Genomic DNA, 26,786 nt, shown 5'->3' with positions numbered 1-26,786 from the left:
CTTCCACAGCCAAGGCCGGGCTCAGGGTGGCTAACAAGCAATAATAAAAACAAATTGAATGAATACAACTTAAAAACAAAATTAAAATACAACATTAAAACACTGAAACCTCATTGCAGGAGAAGAAAGGAAAAGAGAAAAGAAAGAGGGGGAGGGAATCAAATTGTTTCTAAGCCAAAGGCCAGGTGGAACAACTCTGTCTTACAGGCCCAGTGGAAAGAAATCAGATCCCACAGGGCCCTGGTCTCATGAGGCAGAGCGTTCCACCAGGCTGGAGCCAGTGTTGAAAAGGCCCTGGCTCTGGTTGAAGCTAATCTGACTTCCTTAGGGCCCGGGACCTCTAGGGTGTTGCTATTTATGGACCTTGAGGCTCTCCGTGGGGCTTACCGGGAGAAGCGGTCCCGTAGGTACGAGGGTCCTAGGCCGTGAAGGGCTTTAAAGGTCAAAAGCAGCACCTTAAATCTGACCCTGTACTCCACCGGGAGCCAGTGCAGCTGGAAAAGCACTGGGTGAATATGCTCCCAGGATAAACAGAAGAATTCAAGAAACTGTGTACACACAGAGAGAGACTTAGAGAGCTCCAGTCCCCACAAATGCCTCATTGGGGCAAGATCTGCTTGGAAGCGCTGCTGTGCTCACTAGGCCTCACAGTCTTGTTTCTTTGAATAAAGAGTTAAATTCACCAATGCCATGGGAGTTTTTGCTGACCTGCCCAGACACCTCCCTCTCCCCACCCCACGTCTGTAGAAGCCACAAAATCCACCCCAACGTGTCCCCCACCCACAACCCTTTCCGCTCGCGAACGAACAGCTCTGGTCACTAATTTTGAGGCAGGGATACGGAACTGGTGGTCCTCCGGATGTTGCTGGACTCCAACTCCCAGAAGCCCTTGGTCAGGGATGAACCGAGCTGCAGCCCAGGAAGACCCAGGCGGGCCGCTGTTTCCCAACCTCTAGGAGAACACTTGAAAAAGGTGCCCTCTGAGACGCATCGCTTGGAAACAGACACCCAGTGCCAGTTCTTGCTGAACTGCAACTCCCATCAGCCCCAATAAGAAGGGCCAATGGCCAGGGGAGATGGGTGGTTCAGCAACGTTTGGAGGGCCAAAGGTTCCCCACGCCTGATGGTAGGGCTCGGCTCCAGGCTGGAGCAACTTCAGAGCCCCATCGTCCCCAGAGGAGAGCCTGAGGCCCGGCTGTGCCTGTAGACACCGCAAAAGAGTCCAGGGTCCCTCTAGCGACGTGGCTCCGCTGTCAAATGGCTTTTGTCCATGGGGCCAAAGGATGCTAAGCTCTGTGCAAGGTCATTGCTTTGGAAGGGAGGGCGGCAAGGAAAACCTGTACCCAGAGACGGGTTGGCAGCGTACTGCACACACCCAAGAGTCATCTCTTCATTGCCTTAGAAGCTCTGAAAAATATTCTCCTTGTTTTCAAACTACCAAGGGCCAGGTAAAGTTGCTTCAGGGACCGGGCTGCACACAGTTTGTGGAAGGGCCACAGACACAGCAGAGTGTCTGCCTTGCAAGCATGTTCAATCTACAGGTAGAGTCTCGAGAGACTCCTGCCTGAAATCCAGGAGTGGTGCTGCCAGTCAGAGCAGACAATACTGCGCCAGATGGACCAGCGATCTGACTCAGTTTAAGGTTCCTGTAAGACGTTGTGCTAATGGAGCAGGAAAAGGAAAAGGGGGGAGGGGAGATTGCTGAGGGCACCATTAATAACAGGCAACAAGATATTATTCGTCACTCACCATCTGCTCAGATTTCTCAGCTTTGTCCTTGATGTCCTTAATCTTGCCGAAGAGCTGCTGAATAGCCTTCTGGGCTTCTTCCAGCGCCTGGAGGGAGGAAGAGAGAGACTAAAGTTTGGTTTCCAAATTCAGGAGGAATTAGGCAGAGATCGAGTTCTTTTGAACCAAGCGGCAAGAGCTTTTTTTCTGGTCGGAAAGGTACTGCTTCTTGGACTCTACACAAGAAACAAGCTCCTAGTCCTCTTGGTGGGCAGGGAAAATCCCAGAAGGGTGGGTGTGTTGAGCCCTTGCAGAAATAACGAAAAGGGTGAGAGAGGGCAAATAGGGTGTGAACTGCCAGCTGAGGGCATCTTGAGAAAAGAGGACACATGAAAGTTTGGACTAGAATAAAAGTTCCTAGAACTCTAAAGCTCTTTCGTTTATTATTACAATCCTTAAGTAATGATAACAAAACTGTTAGCAATAATATAATTTAATAGAAAATAAAAATAGACAGCAATAGATAATATGCAGATAACACAGAAGTTGATGTCCCTGGCGATGCCACAATTCTATTTATCCCACTTTCGACAGTTCTATAACACCCAATAACAAACTTTCTTTTGGGTTTTCTGCAAAAACGGGGGGGGGGGGGCAGGGGATTTGAACTAAGAGGAGTTTCCATTTCAGAAGAACTTTCTGGGTCAATGGCCCATCCAGCCTAGGTGGTGGTTCTCACAGTGGCCAACCAGATGACTCCTCTCAGAGGCCCACAATCAGGGCCTGGGAGCAACTGGAGATCAGGGTCCGAATCCCCATCCAGCCATGAATCGCACTGGGCAGCCTTGGCCAGTTCCTTCCTCTCTGCCTGGCCTGCCTCACAAGGTTGTTGTGAAGGGTAAAACAGGGAGGCGGAGAACTATGTAAGCCACAGTGGGGTACTAATCTAATAAATAATAATAATAATAAGGAGCAGCATTCAGAGGTTTACTGCCTCAGTGGAGGGAGAACACAGGCATTGTGGCTTGTAGCCACTGATAAGCTTAAAGGTAAAGGTAAAGGGACCCCTGACCATTAGGTCCAGTCGTGGCCAACTCTGGGGTTGTGGCGCTCATCTCGCTTTATTGTCCGAGGAAGCCGGCGTACAGCTTCCGGGTCATGTGGCCAGCATGACTGAGCCGCTTCTGGTGAACCAGAGCAGCACACGGAAATGCCATTTACCTTCCCGCTGGAGAGGTACCTATTTATCTACTTGCACTTTGATGTGCTTTTGAACTGCTAGGTTGGCAGGAGCAGGGACCGAGCAACGGGAGCTCACCCCGTCGCGGGGATTTGAACCACCGACCTTCTCATCGGCAAGTCCTAGGGCCACTCGCGTCCCTTACTGATAATCTTACCCTCCATTAATTCGTCTAATCCTCCTGCAAAGCCATCTAGGTTGGCGGCTGTCATTTTGCCTCCTGTGTGAGCAAGTTCTGTCGTTTAACTATGTGCTGTGTGAATAAATCCTTTCTCCCATCTATCCTGAATCTTCCAAAATTCAGCTCTACTGGCTGTCAGTGAGCTTTAGGGTTAGAAGGGAGGAAAAACACCTCTCTAACCACTTTCTCCATCCCCCATGCAGAGGTTCACAAACCTCTCTGGTTCTCAGTCGGTAGACCATGAGATTCCTTAATCTCACGGCTGTAGTTTCAAGCCCCACATCGGGCAAAAGATTCCCGCGTTGGAGGGGGATGTGCTTGATGTGCCCTCCAGTTCTACACTCCTACGGTTCTCAGGTCGCCTCTTACTCGCCTGTTCTGCAAACTGAAAAGCCCCAAACTGAAAGCTGCAACCTTTCCTCACCCCCCCATGTCCATTCCAGTCTCCCTTTGCTGAACCCTTTTTCGGACTGCACACCAGGGGTCTGCAAACTTTTTCAGCAGGGGGCTGGTCCACTGTCCCTCAGACCTTGTGGGGGGCCGGACTATATTTTTTGGGGGGGGGAAATGAACAAATTCCTTTGCCCCACAAATAACCCAGAGATGCATTTTAAATAAAAGCACACGTTCTACTCATGTAAAAACACCAGGCAGGCTCCACAAATAACCCAGAGATGCATTTTAAAATCAAAGGACACATTCTACTCATGTAAAAACATGCTGATTCCCCGGCCGTCCGTGGGCTGGATTGAGAAGGCGATTGGGCCAGATTCGGCCCCCGGGCCTTAATTTGCCTACCCATGCTCTACAATACAGTGGTAAGGTAAAGGTAAAGGTACCCCTGCCCGTACGGGCCAGTCTTGACAGACTCTAGGGTTGTGCGCCCATCTCACTCAAGAGGCCGGGGGCCAGCGCTGTCCGCAGACACTTCCGGGTCACGTGGCCAGCGTGACATCGCTGCTCTGGCGAGCCAGAGCCGCACACGGAAACGCCGTTTACCTTCCCGCTAGAAAGCGGTCCCTATTTATCTACTTGCACCCGGGGGTGCTTTCAAACTGCTAGGTTGGCAGGCGCTGGGACCGAGCAGCAGGAGTGCACCCCGCCGCGGGGATTCGAACCGCCGACCTTTCGATCGGCAAGCCCTAGGCGCTGAGGCTTTTACCCACAGCGCCACCCGCGTCCCACAATACAGTGGTACCTCGGGTTAAATACGCTTCAGGTTACAGACTCCACTAACCCAGAAATAGTACCTCAGGTTAAGAACTTTGCTTCAGGATGAGAACAGAAATCGCGCGGCGGCAGAGGGAGGCCCCATTAGCTAAGGTGGTACCTCAAGTTAAGAACAGTTTCACGTTAAGAACGGACCTCCAGAACGAATTAAGTTCTTAACCTGAGGTACCACTGTATCCCTTTTTAAGTGAGGCAACCAAAACTGTGTCAACATGTGTTCCTGGGCAGAACTGAAGAAAAATCCTAAAAGGGGTGGGGGAGAGAGAGAGAGAAAGGAGGGGGGGAACATCTGCAATGCCATCTCACGCTGGAAGGAGAGACGACCGCAGTAGCAGTAGTGGGATCTGCTTTCCCGGGCCCCTGCCCAGGAGTCAGAAATAGCCGCCGTCTGGAACTGCTGGGGGGGGGGGGCGGGGAGTGTGTTACGCCCTGGCCAGGAATGCACTCCCGCTGTTTCCTCCCCATAAAGGACTCATTAAGTGATGCAGCTTTTTTTTAAAAGAAAAAAAGAAATCCATCTGCAGATTTTGGGCAAGACAAAACAAAAGCCCCATTTCAAAAGCGAAGCACACCCACCAGAAAGCCAGAAGAAGCGAGGCTATTTTAAGCATTTCCAACAAACTTAAGAGAAAAATGAAATCTGGGGCAGCGTATTTTTAAAAAGAACGCGCTCAAAACTTGAGAAATGTTACAGATTGGTGTGCAGGGCAGCTCCTGAAGCCTTGCAATTTTAAAATTAAAAATAAAAATCCACAAGTATTCCAGACACAACCTGCAGCTCCTGCTAGCCCAACTCCACCTTCTGCCCAAAGTTAATGCAAAGTTTTCTATGCTAAAGGTTGCTGTTCGCTGTCTTTTTGTTTTAATTGTAAAGTGAGCAGCTGCAGCAAAGGAGAGAAGGGAAGCAGGGTTATGTCACTGGCTTCACTGCGAATCCAGCCCCGTCCTCAACCATCACGCAGCCGTTTCACCAGGAAAAAAATGGGAAGCAGGGCTGCTAAATTGGCTCAACTGGGAGAACAGGAGCAAAATCCTCCTGCTCTCGTTCAGCTGCTTCCTTTCCAGCTGGTTGTCATGAGAACTCTGTAACTGAGGTCTAGCACCTGATTTTACATTTTTCCTCCTCCCTCCCAATGCCTTTTCCTTTTATGCCATAAAAAAAAAGCTGGTCTCGTCTCATTGTTGACATCTGCAAGCTGCTCCGGGAGCCTTTTTTAGGCTGAAGATCAGGATGGGAAATGCTTTCAATAAGCAAGGAACAATGCATTAAAAGAGGAAGGGTTCTAAAACACCATCTCATAAAATTGGTGAAAGGGGAGAATATTTCAAAATTACCTGTATTTAGGCACAACGTGACATAACCTTTCTGCACAACGTTGCAATTCATCCCTGAGAAGCTAATATCTCTTAAGCATATCTATATCTAAATATATATATTTATCTATATCTATCTTCCTGTCTGCTTGTACACGATAACCGGTTGCACATCCCAAATTTCGGAAGAGGGATTGTAGCTCAGCAATCGCAGCATCTGCTCTGCGTGGAAAGAAAAGATCCTGAGATCTGTCCTTGGGGTGTCCATTTTTTTCAAAAAGTGATGGAAAGACCCTCCCTTGAATCCTCCTTGTGTGGTTCGCAGAGGCAAGTATGGCGGGCACGACAAGAAGATGCAGAAAGCGATGGAGAGACGTTTATCTCCATCCCTTACAATTCTAGCCCATTCAACGAAGCTGGATAATTCAGGACAGACAAAAGGAAGGGCTTCTCCACACGGCACATAGAATCACACAATTGCAAGAGTTGTCAATCCACCCTCTTTTTTAGAATAACAGAATTGCAGAGTTGGTAGGGATCCTGTGGGTCATCTAGCCCCACCCCTTGCAATGCAGGAATCTTTAAAATGCGTCAGCTCAGCTAGAGCCCAGCATTGTCTCCTTTGACTGGCAAGGTCTCTCCAGGGTCTTTGTGGTGGGTGGGGGAGAGAACAATAAAATAATATTCATTCATTCATTTCCTGCCCATCTGACTGGGTTGCCCCAACCACTCAGGGTGACTTCCAGCATATACAAAAAAACTTTGTTGTTGTTGTTTAGTCATTTAATCATGTCCGACTCTTCGTGACTCCCTGGACCAGAGCATGCCAGGCACTCCTGCCTTCCACTGCCTCCCGCAGTTTGGTCAAACTCCTGCTGGTCTCTTCAAGAACACTGTCCCACCATCTCGTCCTCTGTCATCCCCTTCTCCTTGTGCCCTCCATCTTTCCCAACATCAGGGTCTTTTCCAGGGAGTCTTCTCTTCTCATGAGGTGGCCAAAGTCTTGGAGCCTCAGCTTCAGGATCTGTCCTTCCAGTGAGCACTCAGGGCTGATTTCCTTCAGAATAGATTGGTTGGATCTTCTTGCAGTCCATGGGACTCTCAAGAGTCTCCTCCAGCACCAGAATTCAAAAGCATCCATTCTTCGGCGATCAGCCTTCTTTATGGTCCAGCTCTCACTTCCATACATCACTACTGGGAAAACCATAGCTTTAACTATACGGACCTTTGTTGGCAAGGTGACGTCTCTACTTCTCAAGATGCTGTCTAGGTTTGTCATTGCTCTTCTCCCAAGAAGCAGGCCCTATACAGGACTGCCTTCAGGTGTCTTCTAAAAGTTATATGGAGCTCTGCAGCTGGATCGTGCACGTCTGGTCCAGCATCTTGTTCTTGAAGTGGCCAGCCAGATTCACCCTGGGAAGCCCGCAAACGGGACCTGGGTGCAAGAGTGCCTCTCCCCTCTTTCCGCTTTCAGTAGCTGCTATGCAGAGGGACGTTGCCTCCCACAGTGGAGGGAGGGCATAGCCACTGTGGTGAGGAGCCAGCGATAATATAATAATAATACTTTATTATTTATACCCCACCCATTTGGCTGGGTTTCCCCAGCCACTCTGGGCAGCTCCCAACAAAAGATTAAAAATACATTAAAACATCCGGCATTAAAAACTTCCCTGAAGAGGGCTGCCTTCAGATGTGTTCAAAACGTCAGATAGTTGTCTATTTCCTTGACATCTGGTGGGAGGGAGTTCCACAGGACGGGCGCCACCAGTGAGAAGGCCCTCTGCCTGGTTCCCTGTAACCTCACTTCTCGCACCAGAAGGCCCTCTTTGGAGCTGGACCTCAGTGTCTGGGCTGAACAGTGGGGGTGGAGACGCTCCTTCAGGTCTACTGGGCCGTTTAGGGCTTTCAGGGTCAGCACCAACACTTTGAATTGTGCTCGGAAACGTACTGGGAGCCAATGTACGTCTTTCAGGGCCGGTGTTATGTGGTCTTGGCGGCCGCTCTCAGTCACCAGTCTAGCTGCCGCATTCTGGATTAGTTGTAGTTTCCAGGTCACCTTTAAAGGCAGCCCCACGTAGAGCGCATTGCAGTAGTCCAAGTGGGAGATAGCTAGAGCATGCACCACTCTGGCGAGACAGTCTGCTGGCAGGGAGGGTCTCAGCCTGCGTACCAGGTGGAGCTGGGAGACAGCTGCCCTGGACACAGAATTGACCTGCGCCTCCATGGACAGCTGTGATAGGCTGGTGCTGCTCTATCAGTCCGTGTAGCCCTTTATAAAAATGTCAGAGGAGTGCTCCAGCATCAGGCCAGTGGTCCATCTTGTCCGCCGTCCTGTTCTGACAGTGGCCAGCCAGGGGCTTCTTCTGGGAAACTCACTGGCAGGACCTGGGCACAACAGTTGGCTGTCTTCCCAGTTGTGATTCTCAGCAACTGGAACTCGGAGTCAGGCAGCCTCTGACAGACGGGAGAGAACTTAGCCAGCAGCACTAATAGCTCTGAGCAGCACTTATCCTCTGCGAATGTGTCCAGTCCCTGGAATCGAACCATCCGATTGGGTGGCCATCGGGGCAGCCTATAGCAGCATCACAGTGCATGAACTGCTGGGATGGCTCAGTCAGTGAAGCACCAGACTCTTAATCTCCGGGTTGTGGGATCAAGCCCCAAATTGGGTGAAAGATTCCTGCATTGCAGGGGGCTGGACTAGATGACCCGCAGGGTCCCTAACAACTCTGCAATTCTATTATTCTGAAAAAGAGGGTGGACTGAGAAGTAGTGTGGTCGGGGACACATAAGCCTCTTTTCCTTTTTTTTAAAAAAAAAATCTGAAGCGCCGTACATTTTTAGTGTTGAACAAAGGTTCCCTTCATTTTGAAAGGGTGGGAGGGGGAGGAAAGCAGGCCAGAACATGATTTGGGGAGGGGGGAGCTTTCAGCCCTACAAGCCATTATTAATTAGGCTATTATCACAGACAGACAATCTCTTCTCTCCTTCCACCTCCCTGGGGAAAGAACAGCTCAGGAGGAGAAATTATTTCGCCAGGGTTTTCCTTTTTCGTCTGGCTTCTTTGGGGTGGGAGGAAAAAGAAGGGAGGGGGGAACCCACTGAGGACCAAAATGCCATTCAAGAGGCTTTTCCTGTGTAATACGACCTGCTCTGCTTTCCCTATGCTCTGACCTATTAACTGCTGGAGCCGGGACATTCCTGAGATTCCTGCCGGCTTTGTAGTTCCAAAAACAGCCGCCAGTTCAACGGAGCTTTTGTGGCAGGGAAAAATCGCAAAGAAGTGAGATTCTGCGGCCACGCGCATCGCTCACGCTTGCTTTTACTATTTCAACCTGAATTGCACTTTTGGAAGATTCGGGACGGAGAAAAGAAAAGGACTTAATCACGCAGTGCATTGTTAATCTGTGGAACTCTCCTCCACATGAGGCAGGAATGGGCACCAGATGGGGCATGATGGCTATGCGCTGCCTCCACAGTTAGAAGTGGAAATGCTACAGAATACAGTGGTACCTCAGGTTAAGTACTTAATTTGTTCCGGAGGTCCGTTCTTAACCTGAAACTGTTCTTAACCTGAAGAACCACTTTAGCTAATGGGGCCTCCTGCTGCTGCCATGCCGCCGGAGCACGATTCCTGTTCTCATCCTGAAGCAAAGTTCTTAACCTGAAGCACTATTTCTGGGTTAGCGGAGTCTGTAACCTGAAGCGTATGTAACCTGAAGCGCATGTAACCTGAGGTACCACTGTACGCACATTAAAGCATTTTAATTCCGTTCTGAAATAAATTAAGACACACCAAGTGGTACCAGCTGGCTAAAATATATAAATCAGAGTCAGATGTAATAAACATTTCCAGTGCAGCCAAATATTAAAAAGGAAAGAACCAGCAGCCATCTCCTCAGAAGTGACAAGGGGCAAGAATCATATAATCATGGAATTGGGAGGAATCCCAGGGGTCATCCAGTCCAACCCTCTGCAACGCAGGAATCTTTGGCCCAACGTGGGGATTGAAGCCACAAAGGGATTTTTTTTAGAGCTGGAAATAGATGATCCTGAATGCCCCACTCTCTCTTATATCCAGACCCAATTCTTAAAGGTACCACATATTCAGGTACACTTGCTCATTTCCGGGGGGGGGGGGACGACCACACACACATACACCCCAACATGCTATTTTTTTATAATAAGGAAACCTTCACAGAGTTAAGGTGGGTACCCAGCCCAGATCAGCTTGCCAAGAGCTGGAAACCACCTTGAACCCCAACCGCACTGGCTCCCGGTGGAGTACAGGGTCAGGTATAAGGTGCTGGTTTTGATCTTTAAAGCCCTACGCGGCCTAGGAGCCACGTACCTACGGGACTGCCTCTCCTGGTATGCCCCGCGGAGGACCTTAAGGTCCACAAATGACAACACTTTGGAGGTCCCAGGTCGCAAGGTGGTTAGATTGGTCTCAACTAGGGCCAGGGCCTTTTCAGTACTGGCCCCGACTTAGTGGAAGGCTCTGTCACAAGAGACTAGGGCCCTGCGGGACTTGACATCTTTCCGCAGGGCCTGCAAGACAGAGCTGTTCTGCCTGGCCTTTGGTTTGGACTCAGTCTGACCCTTATGTTTTCCCTCCCCTTACGGTTTTGATCTATGGGCTACTTTTAAAATGAGGCTGCATTTTAAATTGCATTTTAACCTGTATTTTAAACTTTTTTTTCTTTTCTTTTCCCTATTATGTTTTTATTGTAATTTTACTGGTGTTAGCTGCCCTGAGCCTGGCTCTGGCGGGGTATAAATAATAATAATAATAATAATAATAATAATAATAATAATAATCTTGAAACATGGGGCCAACAACCCTTGCAGGTTTCTAGTCCTCAGTACAGGGCTGGGGGAACCTAGAGAATCACAGAACGGTAGAGTTGGAAGGGAACCCGGGAGTCATCTAGTCCAACCCCTGCAAAGCAGGAATCTCAACTAGATCAACATGACAGAAGGCCACCCAACCTCTGTTTAAAAACCTCCAAGGAAGGAGAGTCTATCACCTCCCGAAGAAGACTTTTCTGCTGTCTAAATGCCATTCCTTGCATCTCTCCGGCAAGATCCCTGGATAGATTCAGCTGCGAGAAATTTAATAAACTCATACCTCGCGGCCATCCTGCCCGACGTTTGTCTGACCTCTCACCACGGTCCGGATGTTATCATCCAAACGCCTGCAAAGGGGAAGAAAGAGAGAAGGGAGACAGCCTGAAGGTTGATGTTCAGCATCAGATTTCTTTTCTTTTTTTACAGTTTGTTCAAGAGACCATTTTAGGGAAGGGAAAACTGTGCTGTTTCAATATTCTAAAAACAAATATTCCAGCACTGTAAACCAGTCCCACGGAGAGTTAAAAGAAACCCCACTACTGTATAATTTGATTTATTGCACGTCTATCCCACCTCAAGGCGGCACACAGAGTTTTCTGCTGCCTTATCACATCCAAAAAGCAACCCTGCGGGGTAGGTTAGGCCAGGAAATGACGACTAGCCCAAGATCACCCAGTGAGCTTCATGACTGAGTGGAGATTTGAACCCTGGTCTCCCGGGAATCCCCTTCATGGATCACTGCCTTGCCGTGGCGAAGGGGCTTGAATAACTCAGAGAAGCTGTGAGCTATGCCGTGCAGGGGCCACCCAAGATGGACAGGTCATAGTGGAGAGTTTTGACCAAACGTGATCCACCTGGAGCAGGAACCGGCAAGCCACTCCAGTATCCCTGCCAAGAAAAGCCCATGGACAAAGACAAGACTAAACTGCAGGAGGCAGTGGAAGACAGGAGCGCCTGGTGTGCTGCGGTCCAAGGGGTCACAAAGAGTCGGACATGACTAAACGACAACAACAACTCCCAGGAATGTCCTAGTCCGATACCCCAGCCACCACAACACACCAGCTCTAAGATGCAAACCTTGCTTAAGTTTTGTTCCTTTTCCCAACAGTGATCTCAGAAAGGAGGAGATTGCATTTGCCTCTGGGTGTCTGTCTGCAATCGCGACCTGCGTGAGAACTTCCCGGAGGCAGGGAGCAGGGAAGGGGCAGACTGCTAGACCCAGGCAGACATGCGGACAGCAAGCAAGGCAGAAGGTCCCCAGGTCAATCACCAGTATATCCAGGTGGGCTGGGAGAGATATTCCCTGCCTGGAAACCCTGGAGAGGCACTGCTGCCCAGCAGTGTGGACCAAAGGTCTAACTTATGGTTACCAGACGTCCCCGTTTCCCAGGGACGGTCACCAGATTCACAAATCTGTCCCCGGACAAAATCCGTCCTCGGATTTATATTTTAAGTGTTGCAGATTTATTAGTAGGGAATGAATGTTGTGTGATTGGTTCAACGGCACAAGATACATCATATGGGGACAAGGCAAAATGGCGGGCGCCGCAGCAGCGAGCAGCTCCTGAAGCCAGCCAGCGCCAACTGCACTATCAGGCTGGCTCCAGGGTGCTGCTGCCACTGCCAAGGGGGAACCAGGGACACCCGGCACGTCAATTGGGGGAACCGCTGACCCCCCCCCCCCGCGACCCAAATCGAGCTGAGAGCAAGAGCGCCCAGCCACCTGGCCAACTGCCCGCAGAAGAAAATGTATTACCGTGTTTTTCGCCCCATAGGACGCACCGGCCCATAGGACGCACCTAGTTTTTTTGGGGGGGGAATAAAGGGGGAAAATTGGTTCCCCCCCCAGGCATGGGGCTGGGGTGGGGGATGCCCGAGCTTCCCCCCGACCCCAGCCCCCAGAACAGGCTGTTATCTGCAAGCCTAGGGAGCCCAGCGGGAAGTCGCGCCGGTCTCCCCAGGCTTGCGGATATCTGTCCCCCGAGCTTGTGGGGCTGGCGGTGGGGAGAAGCGCGCCAGGTCGGGGAATAGCGGGATGGCGGCGCTCCGCCTCCCCGCTGTCCCCCGAGCTTGTGGGGCTGCCCGATATCTGCACAAAGCCCGGGGTGCGCTGTGCAGCGCGCCCCAGGCTTCGGGATGCAGGCTGCTATCCGCAAGCCTTAGGAGCCTGACGGGAACTCCCGCGGAGTTCCCAAGGCTTGCGGATAACTTCCTGAAGCCTGGAGAGCGAGAGGGGTCGGTGCGCACTGACCCCTCTCGCTCTCCAGGCTTCAGCGAAAGCCTGCATTCGCCCCATAGGACGCACACACATTTCCCCTTCATTTTTGGAGGGGGGAAAGTGCATCCTATAGGGCGAAAAATAGGGTACTTCTTTTTTTTTTAACTTTTTACATCTTTTTTTTCCTCTTTTCAAAAAAAAAAGTGTCCCCAGATTCTTTGAAAAAAATCTGGTAACCTTAGTCTAACTCAGTCTAAGGCAGTCTTCCTATGTTCTTGAAAATGAGGCTGCATTTTAATGTTTCAATATTTTACTATTGTATTTTAATCTTGTTTTTAAGCTGTATTCATTCAACTTGTTTTTATTATTGCTTGTTAGCCGCCTGAGCCTGGCCTTGGCTGGGGAGGGCGGGGTATAAATAAAAATTATTATTATTATTATTATTATCATTATTATCATTATTATCATTATTATCATTATCATTAAGTTAGTTGCATTGATTTCAACAGGTCTACTCTGGGTAAAGTTTCTTGAACACCCCCCCCCCTGTTTTTAAATTACTGATTTACTGGAACCTTGGTATTCCTTATTAATAATATTTATTCGACTTCTTACACACTCCTCTTTGCTACAAGGTTCCAGGAAGGGTTACCACAATGCAAGACGACAGTTCCACATTCATTGCAACTCCCACATTTCAGGAGTTGGCCACAATTTACAGTCACAAGCTTTTATACCATTTCACAGTTTTTCATATCGGATTTCCACACACAGCTTATTCGAATAAATAAGTGGTTTAAATCAAAAATAGCTACGCTTCTGAATTGAAGCAAGGCCGCCCCACTCCGGAGGAGCCAGCTCCTGTCATCACAGCAATCACTCCACGAGTCAGAAGGAAGCAACCACTCCCCTTTCCTCAGGCAAGAGGCTGTGTGCCTTTTATCTTCTCTGTGTTTTTCAGCTGTGCCATTTCCAATGTGTCTGCATGCACCCAGGGTGCTATTGCCACCGCTGGCATAGAGCCTCCAGCAGGCTGGCGGGGGTTAAGTTGGGACAAAGACGGTCAGCCCCTTCCCTAGGCTAAAGGAACAGCAGCTTTTACCGCCCCACAGCAGCCCCATTGATAATAATATTTTTAATTGCCCTGCTTACCTTATTTTCAGCTTGATCTTGTTCACCACATCATCAATGTTTGCCAAAGACTGTCAAAGAAAAAGGAGAGAAAGGGCGAGTCAGTTATTTAGCCGTATATGCAGTGTCAACAGAATGGGGATTTGGCCCTCCATGCCGAGAAGAGCATGGTGCCTGTTGGCAAACCCTCCAAAATGTTCCTATTTTCCAGGGACAGTCGCGGATTTACAGAAGCCGGGATCTGATCTGATCCCGGAATGGCCTACTTTTCCTTAAAGGTAAAGGGACCCCTGACCATTAGGTCCAGTCGTGGCCGACTCTGGGGTTGCGGCGCTCATCTCGCTTTATTGTCCGAGGGAGCCGGCGTACAGCTTCCGGGTCATGTGGCCAGCAGGACTGAGCCTCTTCTGGCGAACCAGAGCAGCGCATGGAAACGCCGTTTACCTTCCTGCCGGAGCGGTACCTATTTTTCTACTTGCACTTTGACGTGCTTTCAAACTGCAAGGTTGGCAAGAGCTGGGACTGAGCAACGGGAGCTCACCCTGTTGTGGGGATTCGAACCACCGACCTTCTGATTGGCAAGCCCTAGGCTCTGTGGTTTAATCCACAGTGCCACCTTAGGACGTCCCTATTTTCATCAGAGAAATGTTGGAGGGTACGGAATTAAACATCCTCTGTCAAGAAGATAAGCAACTATACAAGCTTTAGAAGAAGACAGGGAGGTTTTTTTAATGTTTCATGTTTTATTATGTTTTATATATGGTGGAAGCTGCCCAGACTCACTATAAGGCAGCCTCCTATGTTCTGATCTTGCTTAATAGAAGAATGGTGGCCTCTAGTGGACAAACAAGACACAGCAAAATGAGACAAGCCACAGAGACCAAAAGCAGGCTCTCTCCCTCGACCATCGTTCTTCAACCTTGGCTTCCCAGATACTGTTGGACTACAACTCCCATCATCCCTTGCCACAGGCTAAGCTGGCTGGATATGATGGCAGCTGCAGTCTTTTAGTCTTGCCTTAACTGTACTTGCTGCTTTTGTGTTTTCAGCAGCTTTTATAATAATAATAATAATAATAAATAATAAATTTTATTTATATCCCGCCCTCCCCAGCCGAAGCCAGGCTCAGGGCGACTAACAACAATAAAACAATACAAAAGTACAGCATAAACAACACTCTAAAATCATTCATTATAAAATTAATTAATTCAAGCCACTGGCAACCATTGGGCCAGAGCTCCGCGAAGATTGCCGAGGGAGGGAGTCAGGCTGTGCCCTGGCCAAAGGCCTGGCGGAACAGCTCTGTCTTGCAGGCCCTGCGGAAAGATGTCAAGTCCCGCATGGCCCTAGTCTCTTGTGACAGAGTGTTCCACCAGGTCGGAGCCACAGCCAAAAAAGCCCTGGCTCTAGTTGAGGCCAGCCTAACTTCTCTGTGGCCTGGGACCTTCAATATGTTTTTATTTGAAGACCGTAAGTTTCTCTGTGGGGCATACCAGGAGAGGCTGTCCCGTAGGTACGAGGGTCCTAGGCCGTATAGGGCTTTAAAGGTTAAAACCAGCACCTTAAACCTGATCCTGTACTCCACCGGGAGCCAGTGCAGTTGATATAGCACCGGATGAATGTGATCTCGCAGCGAAGACCCCGTAAGGAGTCTCGCTGCAGCATTCTGCACCCGCTGGAGTTTCTGGGTCAGTCTTAAGGGCAGCCCCACATAGAGCGAGTTACAATAATCCAGTCTGGAGGTGACCGTCGCGTGGATCACAGTGGCTAGGTCAGGGTGAGAGAGGTAAGGAGCCAACTGCTTAGCTTGGCAGAGATGGAAAAATGCCGCCTTTGTTATAGCTGCAATCTGCGCCTCCATGGAAAGGGAGGTGTCGAAGATTACACCCAGACTCTTAACGGACGGTGCTGGCACTAACTGCGCCCCCGCAAGAGATGGGAGTTGCCCCCCCAATCCCATATCGTCCCGTACCAGCCACAGGACCTCTGTCTTCGAAGGATTTAGCTTCAACCGGCTCCCACGTAACATCCAGCCACAGCTTCCAGACATCTGGTCAGTGTGTCTGGGGCCAAGTCAGGATGGCCATCCATCAACAGATAGAGTTGGGTGTCATCGGCATACTGATGGCAACCCAGCCCAAAACTCCGGACAAGCTGGGCGAGGGGGCGCATAAAGATGTTGAAAAGCATTGGGGAGAGTATCGCACCCTGAGGTACTCCACACACCAAGGAGTGGCGCGATGACAATTCCCCCCCAAGCGCCACCCTCTGTCCCCGACCAGAGAGAAACGAGCGCAGCCATTGAAGGACTGTGCCCTGGATCCCCACGTCGGCAAGGCGGTGGTCCAGAAGTTCGTGATCGACCATGTCGAAAGCTGCTGACAGATCTAGAAGAATCAGCAGCCCCGACCCGCCTCGATCCAGCTGTCTACGAAGATCATCTGTTAGGGCAACCAGAGCCGTCTCGGTCCCATGACCAGCGCGGAAGCCAGACTGGAATGGATCCAGAGCCGATGTTTCATCCAGAAACCCACCAAGCTGTTCAGCAACCGCTCTCTCAATCACCTTACCCAGGAACGGAAGATTCGAAACCGGGCGGTAATTGGATAGATCTAAAGGATCTAATGATGTTTTCTTTAAGAGCGGGCACACCACTGCCTCCTTCAGTTCCCCTGGGAATGTCCCCGTGCCAAGGGACAAATTGATGATATCCCCCAGGAGGGCCCGCACCTCGTCTGGACACGCTCTAATCAGCCAAGATGGGCACGCGTCGAGAGGACAGGTGGTGGGCTTTCCAGCTCAGAGGAGTCTGTCCACATCGGCTGGGGATATCCGGTCAAAGTGGTCCAATACTGGACCCGAGGACAGTCGAGGGGCCTCCAGTTCCTTTATTGTATCCAAATTGGCAGGGAGGTCATGGCGGAGCAACAAGACCTTCTCCGCAAAAAAGCTCGCAAATGCCTCACAGCCGTGTGTCAAATTGTTATTTAAATTTGGCTTTTATTTGTCTTTTGCAGAAATTCCTTCGATAAAGATATTTAGAAGGCAATGGATAAACCATCGATGGACCCCAGAACTTGATCACGCCTCTCAGGAGGCAAGGGAAGCTCTCCAACGTTTTACTATTGTTTTGTGAAACTCTTATGAATCTACCAGCAGAAAAACGGGGTAAAAGAAGAAACTGTTTTTCACAATTGTGTCGCCATGCACTCACTTGCTCAGTTGGGAAAAGCGTGTTGATGTACTCCACAGCGTTGAAGTCAGCTCGGTCCAACGGATCTTGACTCGGAAACACCTAGGGGTCAAGAAGTTACTATTATTAATTGTATGTGTTAGTTGTTTTTCTTACAAAAGAGCCTGTGCGGCGTGGAGCGTTGGACCATGACCTGGGAGACACTGGGGTTCAAATTCCCGCTTGGCCATGGGGCTCACTGGGTGACCCTGGGCAAGTCATACTGCCTCTCAGCCTAACCCACCTCACTGGGTTTTTGTGGGGATTAAATGAGAGAGAGAGAGAGAGAGAGAGAGAGAGAGAGAGAGAGAGAGAGAGAGAGAGAACCTTGAGCTCCTTGGAGAAAAAGGTGGGATTATAAATTAAATAAATAAATGTGACTTACATTAAAAACCTCAAACCATAGCAATTCAAATAAAAGACGAAAGGGGACACAGCAACACACACGCTGTGCCAAAAACAGAGAGGCTCTGCCGTGGTTTGTTGGATATGGATCACATTCCTTCCTTCCTTGGTTATGGAGAGAGGCTGGAAGACAGGGGTCAGAATCCCACCCTTGCCTGCACAGAGGCTGCTTCAGGCTCCCCTACCTCTCCCTCCATCCTCCCCCCCAAGTTCTGCTTCACCAGCAAAAGCTTCTCCAAGACAGCTCAGCCTCACCTGACCTACTCCCCAACTCCTGCATCATGCAAACACATTTCCACTATCCACTTCCAATCCCAGTGTCCACCTGTCCCTCCTAATCTTGAATCATTACGCGTCTGTTTTGAATGGTATGAGTTGTTTGGTGCATCTTGCTTGTTTCCCTTTAGTTATATGCTACTGTTACCACCGGACTAAGACCGCAAGCAGGTTCTGTCTGTTTTAATGGGGAATGGTCCTTAAACGCATTCCAATTCCTGCTCTTTATCTGACCAAGTAAACGCAGCCAGGTCACACTGACCTCCCTTGACATTTAAATCCTTCACTCTACAAACGTTGCATCAACTATGGGGGGGGGAGTCAACCTTTGGGGGCGCATTTGCAAACTGAATTCTGTGGCTGCATGCGTGTTATGCCCATGACAAACTCTCTCCCGTCCCCTACTCTAAACGCACATACAAAGCGTCTGTAACCCGAGGTACCACTGTACAGTCATACCTCGGGTTGAGCGGGTTCGAGTTGCACTCCGCGGCAACCCGGAAGTAACGGAGCTCGTTACTTCCGGGTTTCGCTGCTTGCGCATGCGCAGATACTCAAAATGATGTCACGCGCATGCGCAGAAGCAGCGAAAAGCGACGTGCGCGTGTGCAGACGTGCTGTTGCTAGTTACGTTTGCTTCTGGATGCAAATGGGGCTCCGGAACGGAGCCCGTTCGTATCCAGAGGTACCACTGTACACACAACCCAGTTGCTCCCTGAGTCACAATTTAATAAATAATTACAATACTAATGTACACAATGACAAACCCAGACAGTATATTAAAAAGCAGCGACATCACCTTGCCAACAAAGGTCTGTATAGTTAAAGCTATGGTTTTCCCAGTAGTGATGTATGGAAGTGAGAGCTGGACCATAAAGAAGGCTGATCGCCGAAGAATTGATGCTTTTGAATTCTGGTGCTGGAGGAGACTCTTGAGAGTCCCATGGACTGCAAGATCAAACCTCTCCATTCTGAAGGAAATCAGCCCTGAGTGCTCACTGGAAGGACAGATCCTGAAGCTGAGGCTCCAATATTTTGGCCACCTCATGAGAAGAGAAGACTCCCTGGAAAAGACCCTGATGTTGGGAAAGATGGAGGGCACAAGGAGAAGGGGGCGACAGAGGACGAGATGGTGGGACAGTGTTCTTGAAGCTACCAGCATGAGTTTGACCAAACTGCGGGAGGCAGTGGAAGACAGGAGTCCCTGGCGTGCTCTGGTCCAGGGGGTCACGAAGAGTCGGGCACGACTAAACAACTAAACAACAATACTATTGTACATCACCTTTAGCTCAGTATATAAAAAGGGTGGGATATAAATGCAGCAAATAAATAATAAACTGCTGCCCTGTGGGCAGGGGGTCTCCTATCTAGCAGCCTGTCATTCAACCAGCACCTACTCCCCTCCCCAAATTATTATTTTTCAGGGTAAATCTTTATTGGTTTAAAATACAGATGTAAACGATCGTTCACAACGAAGGTAAGTATAGAAGAAATTCAGTACAGAAGAAAAAACATCACGACCCCCCCAAAAAAATAAGCAGCACCCCCACAACGTCCCTCTCCTCAAAGACACCCAAATAGACCCCCCTCAATTTAAGGCAGCCCCCCCCACTCCCTACAGCCCCTCCCCACACAGAACCCCCATATTAGAATACAGAGCCCCGCCCCATACTCACACTTCAGCCAATCGCTTTGGAGATACAGGCGCCTCCTCCCACCACAGAGCCCCATATTAGCATACAAAGCCCCGCCTCCTTACACTCCGCCCAATCGCTTCGGGACTACGGGAGCCCCGCCTACCACGAAACCCCACATTAGCATGCACAGCCCCGCCCCCTTCCCCTCACCTTCTCTCGCTCACCTGCTCGATGGCCAGCTGCACCTCCGGCGCCAGCTGCAGGGCGGCCTCCAGCTCGTCGGCCAAGTCCAGCTCGTCCTCCTCCATCCTGGCCTGCCCCGCGACGCTCGACTAGCCACCCGCCTCCTCTCTTCCTCTCTCTCAACGCTTGAGGGAAAGCGCGCCACTTCCGGGAACGGCGGCATTCTGGGATGCTGGAGGACCGCGTGGAGGGAGGGGGAATGGGAGCAGCCAATGGGGAAGGAGGGGCGGGTCCAGATGACGTGTACGGCCACGCCCACTCCGACCCCCTCCCTCCTGGGGGCGGGGTTTCCTCTGAGTTTTTCTTTTTCTCAATGGGTGCTTGAGACTCTGCGAAATTCTTGGAGCGGTGAGGGAAATGTGTGCGTACTTTTCATTTAAAAAATAAATAAACATTTTATTTAAGCTTTTTACAAGTCAAACACTATCAAGAAAAAAGTGAATGGTCGCTATACGAAATTACAGAGTGCTTGCATTCCTTTTCCGTTGGTGCGAGAATACTTTCATATACTTATTTAAAAGTATTTCTGAGCCCCTTAATATTTTTTGATGCATATGCATATATGGCATTTGCATATATGACAGCCACCAGCGTTTCTGAGCATTGGCAGAGTGCCTTTCAGCTCAAGCTGGGGGGAACACTTTTTTAAAAAGGGTTTGCTTGGTTTTTTAAAGTCCATTTGTTTTCAAAGGTAGGCTGATTTAAGCACATGCTTTGTAACTTTCCCCATTAAGAATCATTTCTTTTGACTCACGCATTTGTACTTATGAATCATGGGCTTCCCAAGTATTCAAATAATCTATTGTTATTAATCTTATTGTCGTTGCCAACAGAGTTCTTATAACTGATATTTACAATGGTGTTATCATAGCTGTTAATAATAAAGTACAATTAATAACAACTGATGGCACCTGATTGGCCACCGTGAGACCAGGATTCAGGGCTACATGGGCCACTGGCCTGATCCAGGCCATCTTCCTTACATTCTTCTCACCTTCTTGCATCAGTTATGAACAGGATAATTCAACGCCCGTGTAATGAGCATGGTATGTTGCATTGCGTGTGGCATCACTTTGTGAGATGATGACAATAACAAATGGGAACAACAACAAAATGTTGCAGCGTTCCACCTCTTAAGCTGGAGCAGACCTACTAAAAGACCAGACAGCCATGCCCTCCCCATAAAGAGGACTTACGGAGACGGACAAAAATGGGGTTCTGAAGATGGGACGGTGGGGCTGGGAGACTAAACACTCTGACACATATCGCCCCCAGTTCCGCCCACCGGCTGCCTCTTAACAAACAAAAAAAGCCGCCCTCTCAATAGCCAGACATGGCAGATTAAGCTTCTGTTGCATGCCTAAGAGAGAGGTGCTTCTGTATATACGCAATATTCTGTGGGTGTGCAGAGGTGGGGTGCTTGGAGATGGTCAGGAAAGCTAAGAAGGAGGCTTCTTTCTTCATATTAGGTGAGGACAACCTGTTGGATCATGTTACAAAAAAATTAAGGTCTCAAATATATAATATATATTCATTAAGGAAGTTTTTAATATTTAATGCTGTATTCTTTTTAACATTCAATTGGAAGCCACCCAGAGTGGCTGGGGAAACTCCGCCAGATGGGCAGGATATAATTAATAAATTATTATTATTATTATTATTTATTATTAACACACACATATCTATATATATGAACCATGTGTCTGAAATAGTAAGGGAGAGCAATCCTGAAGCCATTTTGACTCTCTCAATGACCTCAGATATTCCTCTGCAGTAAGGGAGAAAGCCTTCCCATTGTCTTTTTGCTTGCAAATCCTGTCTTAAGGGCAAATTTGTGTCTGAATAGGGTGAGCCTGTGACCTGAACTCAGGAACTAAAGTATTAACCATCACAAAAGAATGGCCAGACTACCCAGGTAATGCAATCAGTGACCATTATCAGGTGTCCTGGCAGACAGGATTTCTGCTGTAGACTGCCTCCTTCTGTGATGAATGTATGATGATCTTAATAAACTATTGGTAGAGGCCTCGATGCGTTTAGCCATTATCTACCTTTATCTCTCCTGATTCCTGACTTAAAACTCGTACTCTGGGATTTACTAAAGGAGTAAATTTGCTGGTTCTGGGTCTCTATGAGTGATTACTCCCCCAGGTTACAGATCTGCTTGGGGAGATATCTTAGGAGCCAAGAGAGACCACAGACAGCGTGTTTCCGCTCTGTGAAGCATATCCCTGAATGGAGAGGAACATGCTAATTTCAGGAGATGAAGCTGTGTTGTAGTGGAGGGGGATTGTGGGCCCAGAAAGTAATATGGGCTGGCACGCCAGGCTAATTGACGGACCCCCTTGCCTTGGCAACTGAATGCAGAGATAATGACACTTCCAAGTTCATTTGTGGCAGATTAGCATAGGCTCACAGAGTGGGGGAAAAAGAAACAAGCAGAGGCTAGGTACTTTTTCTTTTCTTTAATGCGGTTCCTACTTCACACCAGCTGCTCAGATGGTGATGCTTCTTTGCCAGACCCTTTGCATTTCTCTTTAAAAGCTAAAGGTTGCATTTCGTCAGACTGAAGCTCTTCTGTCAAAGCTCAAATGTGTTTTACGAGTTGAGTAAGTAAACACCACCGACTCCCGGGAGATTGCAGTCGTGCTGACCCTAATAACAGCTGGGTATTGTCAGGTCTTACTGCTGTTTCGGGGAGTGTGTGTGAATGATAAGCAATAAATACAGCTGCCTGAATTTTTCAGAGCATCCTTGGGGTATGTGCGAGAGGCTATATATTTGAGGTTTCTTTCCCTCTTTCCACTTCTAGGATAAATATATAAACATTTCTGTTTGTTCACCGGGGCATTTCCTAACTGAAAGACATTGTTCCTGGCAACCTGCAATTATTAAGTGTGAGAGCAAACAATTGGCTTTGTTCTTAAGTTTTAATCACCAACACGCTTCCTGCCCTGGGCTCCTTGAGGGGGAAGGGCGGGATATAAGTCGAATATACATAAATAAAATAATAATGCAGAGCGGCCGCCAAGACCATATAACACTGGTCTTGAAAGAGCTACGTTGACTCTCAGTACGTTTCAGAGTAGAATCATAGAATCATAGAGTTGGAAGAGAGCACAAGGGCCATCGAGTCCAACCCCCTGCCAAGCAGGAAACACCATCAGAGCACTCCTGACATATGGTTGTCAAGCCTCTGCTTAAAGACCTCCAAAGAAGGAGACTCCACCACACTCCTTGGCAGCAAATTCCACTGTCGAACAGCTCTTACTGTCAGGAAGTTCTTCCTAATGTTTAGGTGGAATCTTCTTTCTTGTAGTTTGGATCCATTGCTCCGTGTCCGCTTCTCTGGAGCAGCAGAAAACAACCTTTCTCCCTCCTCTATGTGACATCCTTTTATATATTTGAACATGGCTATCATATCACCCCTTAACCTCCTCTTCTCCAGGCTAAACATGCCCAGCTCCCTTAGCCGTTCCTCATAAGGCATCATTTCCAGGCCTTTGACCATTTTGGTTGCCCTCCTCTGGACACGTTCCAGTTTGTCAGTGTCCTTCTTGAACTGTGGTGCCCAGAACTGGACACAGTACTCCAGGTGAGGTCTGACCAGAGCAGAATACAGTGGCACTATTACTTCCCTTGATCTAGATGCTATACTCCTAATGATGCAGCCCAGAATTGCATTGGCTTTTTTAGCTGCCGCGTCACACAAGTATAATTCAAAGTGTATAATTCAAAGTATAATTCAAAGTGTTGGTGCTGACCTTTAAAGCCCTAAAAGGCTTTGGCCCAGTATACCTGAAGGAGCATCTCCACCCCCATCGTCCAGCCTGGACACTGAGGTCCAGCACTGAGGGCCTTCTGGCGGTTCCCTCCCTGCGAGAAGTGAGGTTACAGGGAACCAGGCAGAGGGCCTTCTCGGTGGTGGCGCCTGCCCTGTGGAACGTCCTCCCATCAGATGTCAAGGAGATAAACAACTATCTGACTTTTAGAAGACACCTGAAGGCAGCCCTGTTTAGGGAAGCTTTTAATGCTTGATGTTTTATTGTGTTTTTAATCTTTTTTGGGGAGCCACCCAGAGTGGCTGGGAAAACCCAGCCAGATGGGAGGGGTATAAATAATAAATTATTATTATTATATTATAATAAGCTGCCACGGCGAGTCCCTACACTTCAGAATTTGCCACAATGCCACTGAGATCAAAGTACTCACAAAGGCAGAAGAGCAGTGTTTGGTTAAGACGCTGGCAACCCTTGCCGGCAGAGGGAGGCCAGTTCCAGATTCTGAAGCGGAGAAAAGGTTTGTAATAATAATAATAATAATAATAATAATAATAATAATAATAATGTATTATTTATACCCCGCACATCTGGCTGAGTTTCCCCAGCCACTCTGGGCAGCTTCCAATCAAGTGTTAAAAACAATACAGCATTAAATATTAAAAACTTCCCTAAACAGGGCTGCCTTCAGATGTCTTTTAAAGAGAAGATAACTGCTTATTTCCTTCACATCTGAAGGGAGGGCGTTCCACAGGGCGGGCGCCACTACCGAGAAGGCCCTCTGTCTGGTTCAAGGTGGAGCAAGGTGCTTCTGTAGCTACCAGAGGTGTAACGTCGCCAAAGGTTATTGTGCGGCATGTGAGGGCTTGCACAAAGCAGCTGGATGTATTTGGAAATTTTCTATAAAGAGACGTCTCCCTGGAGCAATGTGAGGTGTTTGGTTTTTGAAAAAAACAACACGTACAGACAAATACCAGAAGGAGTAAGAGCAATCATAGCTGTGGCGTAAGGAAATTGGAAGAGCTAGGCTGCAGGAACAGGGTCAAAGGGAGCCCATATATTCCAGGGTCCTGTTCTCACAGTGGCCCCCCAGATGCCCCCAAGCAGGTCCTGGGGGCCGCAGCAACTCTCCCTGCTTGTGATTCAGAGGCCTATTGGATGGAGGCAAAATCCAGTGAAAGCAAGACACATCTTTATTTTTCTGGTGCAACAGAGTCCCTCAACCTCCTTGCCAAGAGGTGAGAGACCCAGAACAAAGATGTGTTGGAAGTAAAGGCTTTTGGCACTGTCCATCCCCTTAGCCAAAGACCACCCTAAGAAGCGTCATACATGCATCACAGAAATGTCTACCACAGACATTTGAGAGTGTGGCTTCTCCTGTCTGCCAAGATACCTGATGAGTGTTTTACTGACTGCATTACCTGGGCATTCTTTTGAGATGGTAAATCTGGGTTTGCCCTGTGTCCTCTTTTTCCAGGACATGTCCCCTTTTTCACGGGTATGTAAAACAAGAGTCGGGACGCAGGTGGCGCTGTGGGTTAAACCACAGAGCCTAGGACTTGCTGATCAGAAGGTCGGCGGTTCAAATCCCCGCAACGGGGTGAGCTCCCGTTGCTCATCCCTGCTCCTGCCAACCTAGCAGTTCGAAAGCACGTCAAGTGCAAGTAGATAAATAGGTACCGCTCTGGCAGGAAGGTAAATGGTGTTTCCGTGCGCTGCTCTGGTTCGCCAGAAGCGGCTTAGTCATGCTGGTCACATGACCCGGAAGCTGTACGCCGGCTCCTTCGGCCAATAAAGCGAGATGAGCGCCGCAACCCCAGAGTCGGCCACGACTGGACCTAATGGTCAGGGGTCCCTTTACCTTTTAAAAACAAGAGTCATCATAGCGCTCCATAGTTAAAAGTAGAAGTCAGCAAATGTGTCCTCTTTTTTACTCTTCAAAACATGGCAACCCTAGAAATACCTTAGTTCTTGAATCCAGGTCACCGTCCCACCCTATTCATACCCAAATATGCCCTTTAAACAGAATTTGAAGGATTTGAAAGTGTAAGAACTATTGAGAAAGGTTTCTCTTCTGCAAAGGAAAGATTTAGAGTGATTAGGAGAGCCAGGATGGCTTTTTGGGATTGTTCTGTGTGCTAAAAATAATGTGTAATTGTCTCAGAGAATATTTCCTAAATTTTGAAGGATTCGTTTCCTGTTGAGTGTGTGTTTGCTATGTGTGTGTACCGTAAATATTTATAACAGTGGCTGTGAAGGATGGGGAGAAAATCCCTCTTCAACCTGTGAGATAAGAAAATAGCCATTTACAGTAGTAGTAGTAAGAAGAAGAAGAAGAAGAAATTTTTATTTATACCCCGCCCTTCCCGGTTCAGAAAACCAGGCTCAGGGCGGCTAACAACAAATTTAAAACACTTAGTTGATGCAACAAAAAACAACAACAAGAAGAAGAGTTTGGATTTGATATCCCGCCTTTCACTCCCCTTCAGGAGTCTCAAAGCGGCTAACAATCTCCTTTCCCTTCCTCCCCCACAACAAACACTCTGTGAGGTGAGTGGGGCTGAGAGACTTCAAAGAAGTGTGACTGGCCCAAGGTCACCCAGCAGCTGCAGGTGGAGGAGTGGAGACGCGAACCCGGTTCCTCAGATTACGTGACTACCGCTCTTAACCACTACACCACACTGGCTGCATAAAATACGGTATAAAGCGTGAATAACAATAAATTCAGAATTCAAAAATCAATTTAGGGGGGAAATCCATCCAATAAACCTCCAATTTATTGTAGAAGAACAAGCAACTGGATCTATCATGGAGCAGCTTTGAAGTGACAAGGATATAAAAAGGATATAAAGGTTTATTCAAAATGTGGCAAGCTTCCTAATTACACAAACATTTAGCCAAGAATATAAAACCTACAGAAGCTAATAGCTAAATTCTAATGACCCATTAATACATACAAAAGAAGCAGAGTTGCTTGGGGGAAGTAAAAATCCAGCCAGAGGAGTATATCGGGAGGTCTGACATAACACCCAGGCACATTGCACTAATTAATCAAACCAGCACAGGGCTAATTTCACCTGGGCAAGGTAAATTCTTGACTGCGGCTAGTAGCCGTTGGCAGGGGACCTCAGATTCCTGTTTGGCTATAGGTGGCCTTAGTCAAGTGATACATCTTGTCTCTGCCGACTCTTGTGCTGCTAAGTTTTGACCCAGTTTGGTCTGCCCGCTCAGTCAGCGACTGAGGGGGTTAACAGTTACGTTGCTGCTAAAGGCAGAAGAGCGGGTGGAGGCAATAAAAGTTGGCAACCCTGAGGCCCATCA

General features: G+C 48.6%; 1 protein-coding gene across 1 annotated transcript in view; it reads right to left on the bottom strand.

Moving 5' to 3' along the window:
• Positions 1–19,854, bottom strand: part of VPS53 (VPS53 subunit of GARP complex) — a 46,202-nt gene extending 26,348 nt beyond the window's left edge. The window contains exons 1-5 of the mRNA XM_053367853.1: positions 19,668–19,854; positions 17,108–17,188; positions 13,915–13,964; positions 10,825–10,891; positions 1,750–1,836 (exon numbers count right to left, since the gene is read on the bottom strand). Coding sequence (XP_053223828.1) covers positions 1,750–1,836; positions 10,825–10,891; positions 13,915–13,964; positions 17,108–17,188; positions 19,668–19,751 — 369 coding nt within the window. The 5' untranslated portion in view covers positions 19,752–19,854. The remainder of the gene's footprint in view (positions 1–1,749; positions 1,837–10,824; positions 10,892–13,914; positions 13,965–17,107; positions 17,189–19,667) is intronic.
• Between the last annotated feature and the right edge of the window lie 6,932 nt (positions 19,855–26,786).

Source organism: Podarcis raffonei, chromosome 15 (genome assembly GCF_027172205.1).
Source record: "Podarcis raffonei isolate rPodRaf1 chromosome 15, rPodRaf1.pri, whole genome shotgun sequence".
Taxonomy (NCBI): Eukaryota; Metazoa; Chordata; class Lepidosauria; order Squamata; family Lacertidae; genus Podarcis; species Podarcis raffonei.
This window is presented reverse-complemented; position numbering and strand designations above follow the sequence as displayed.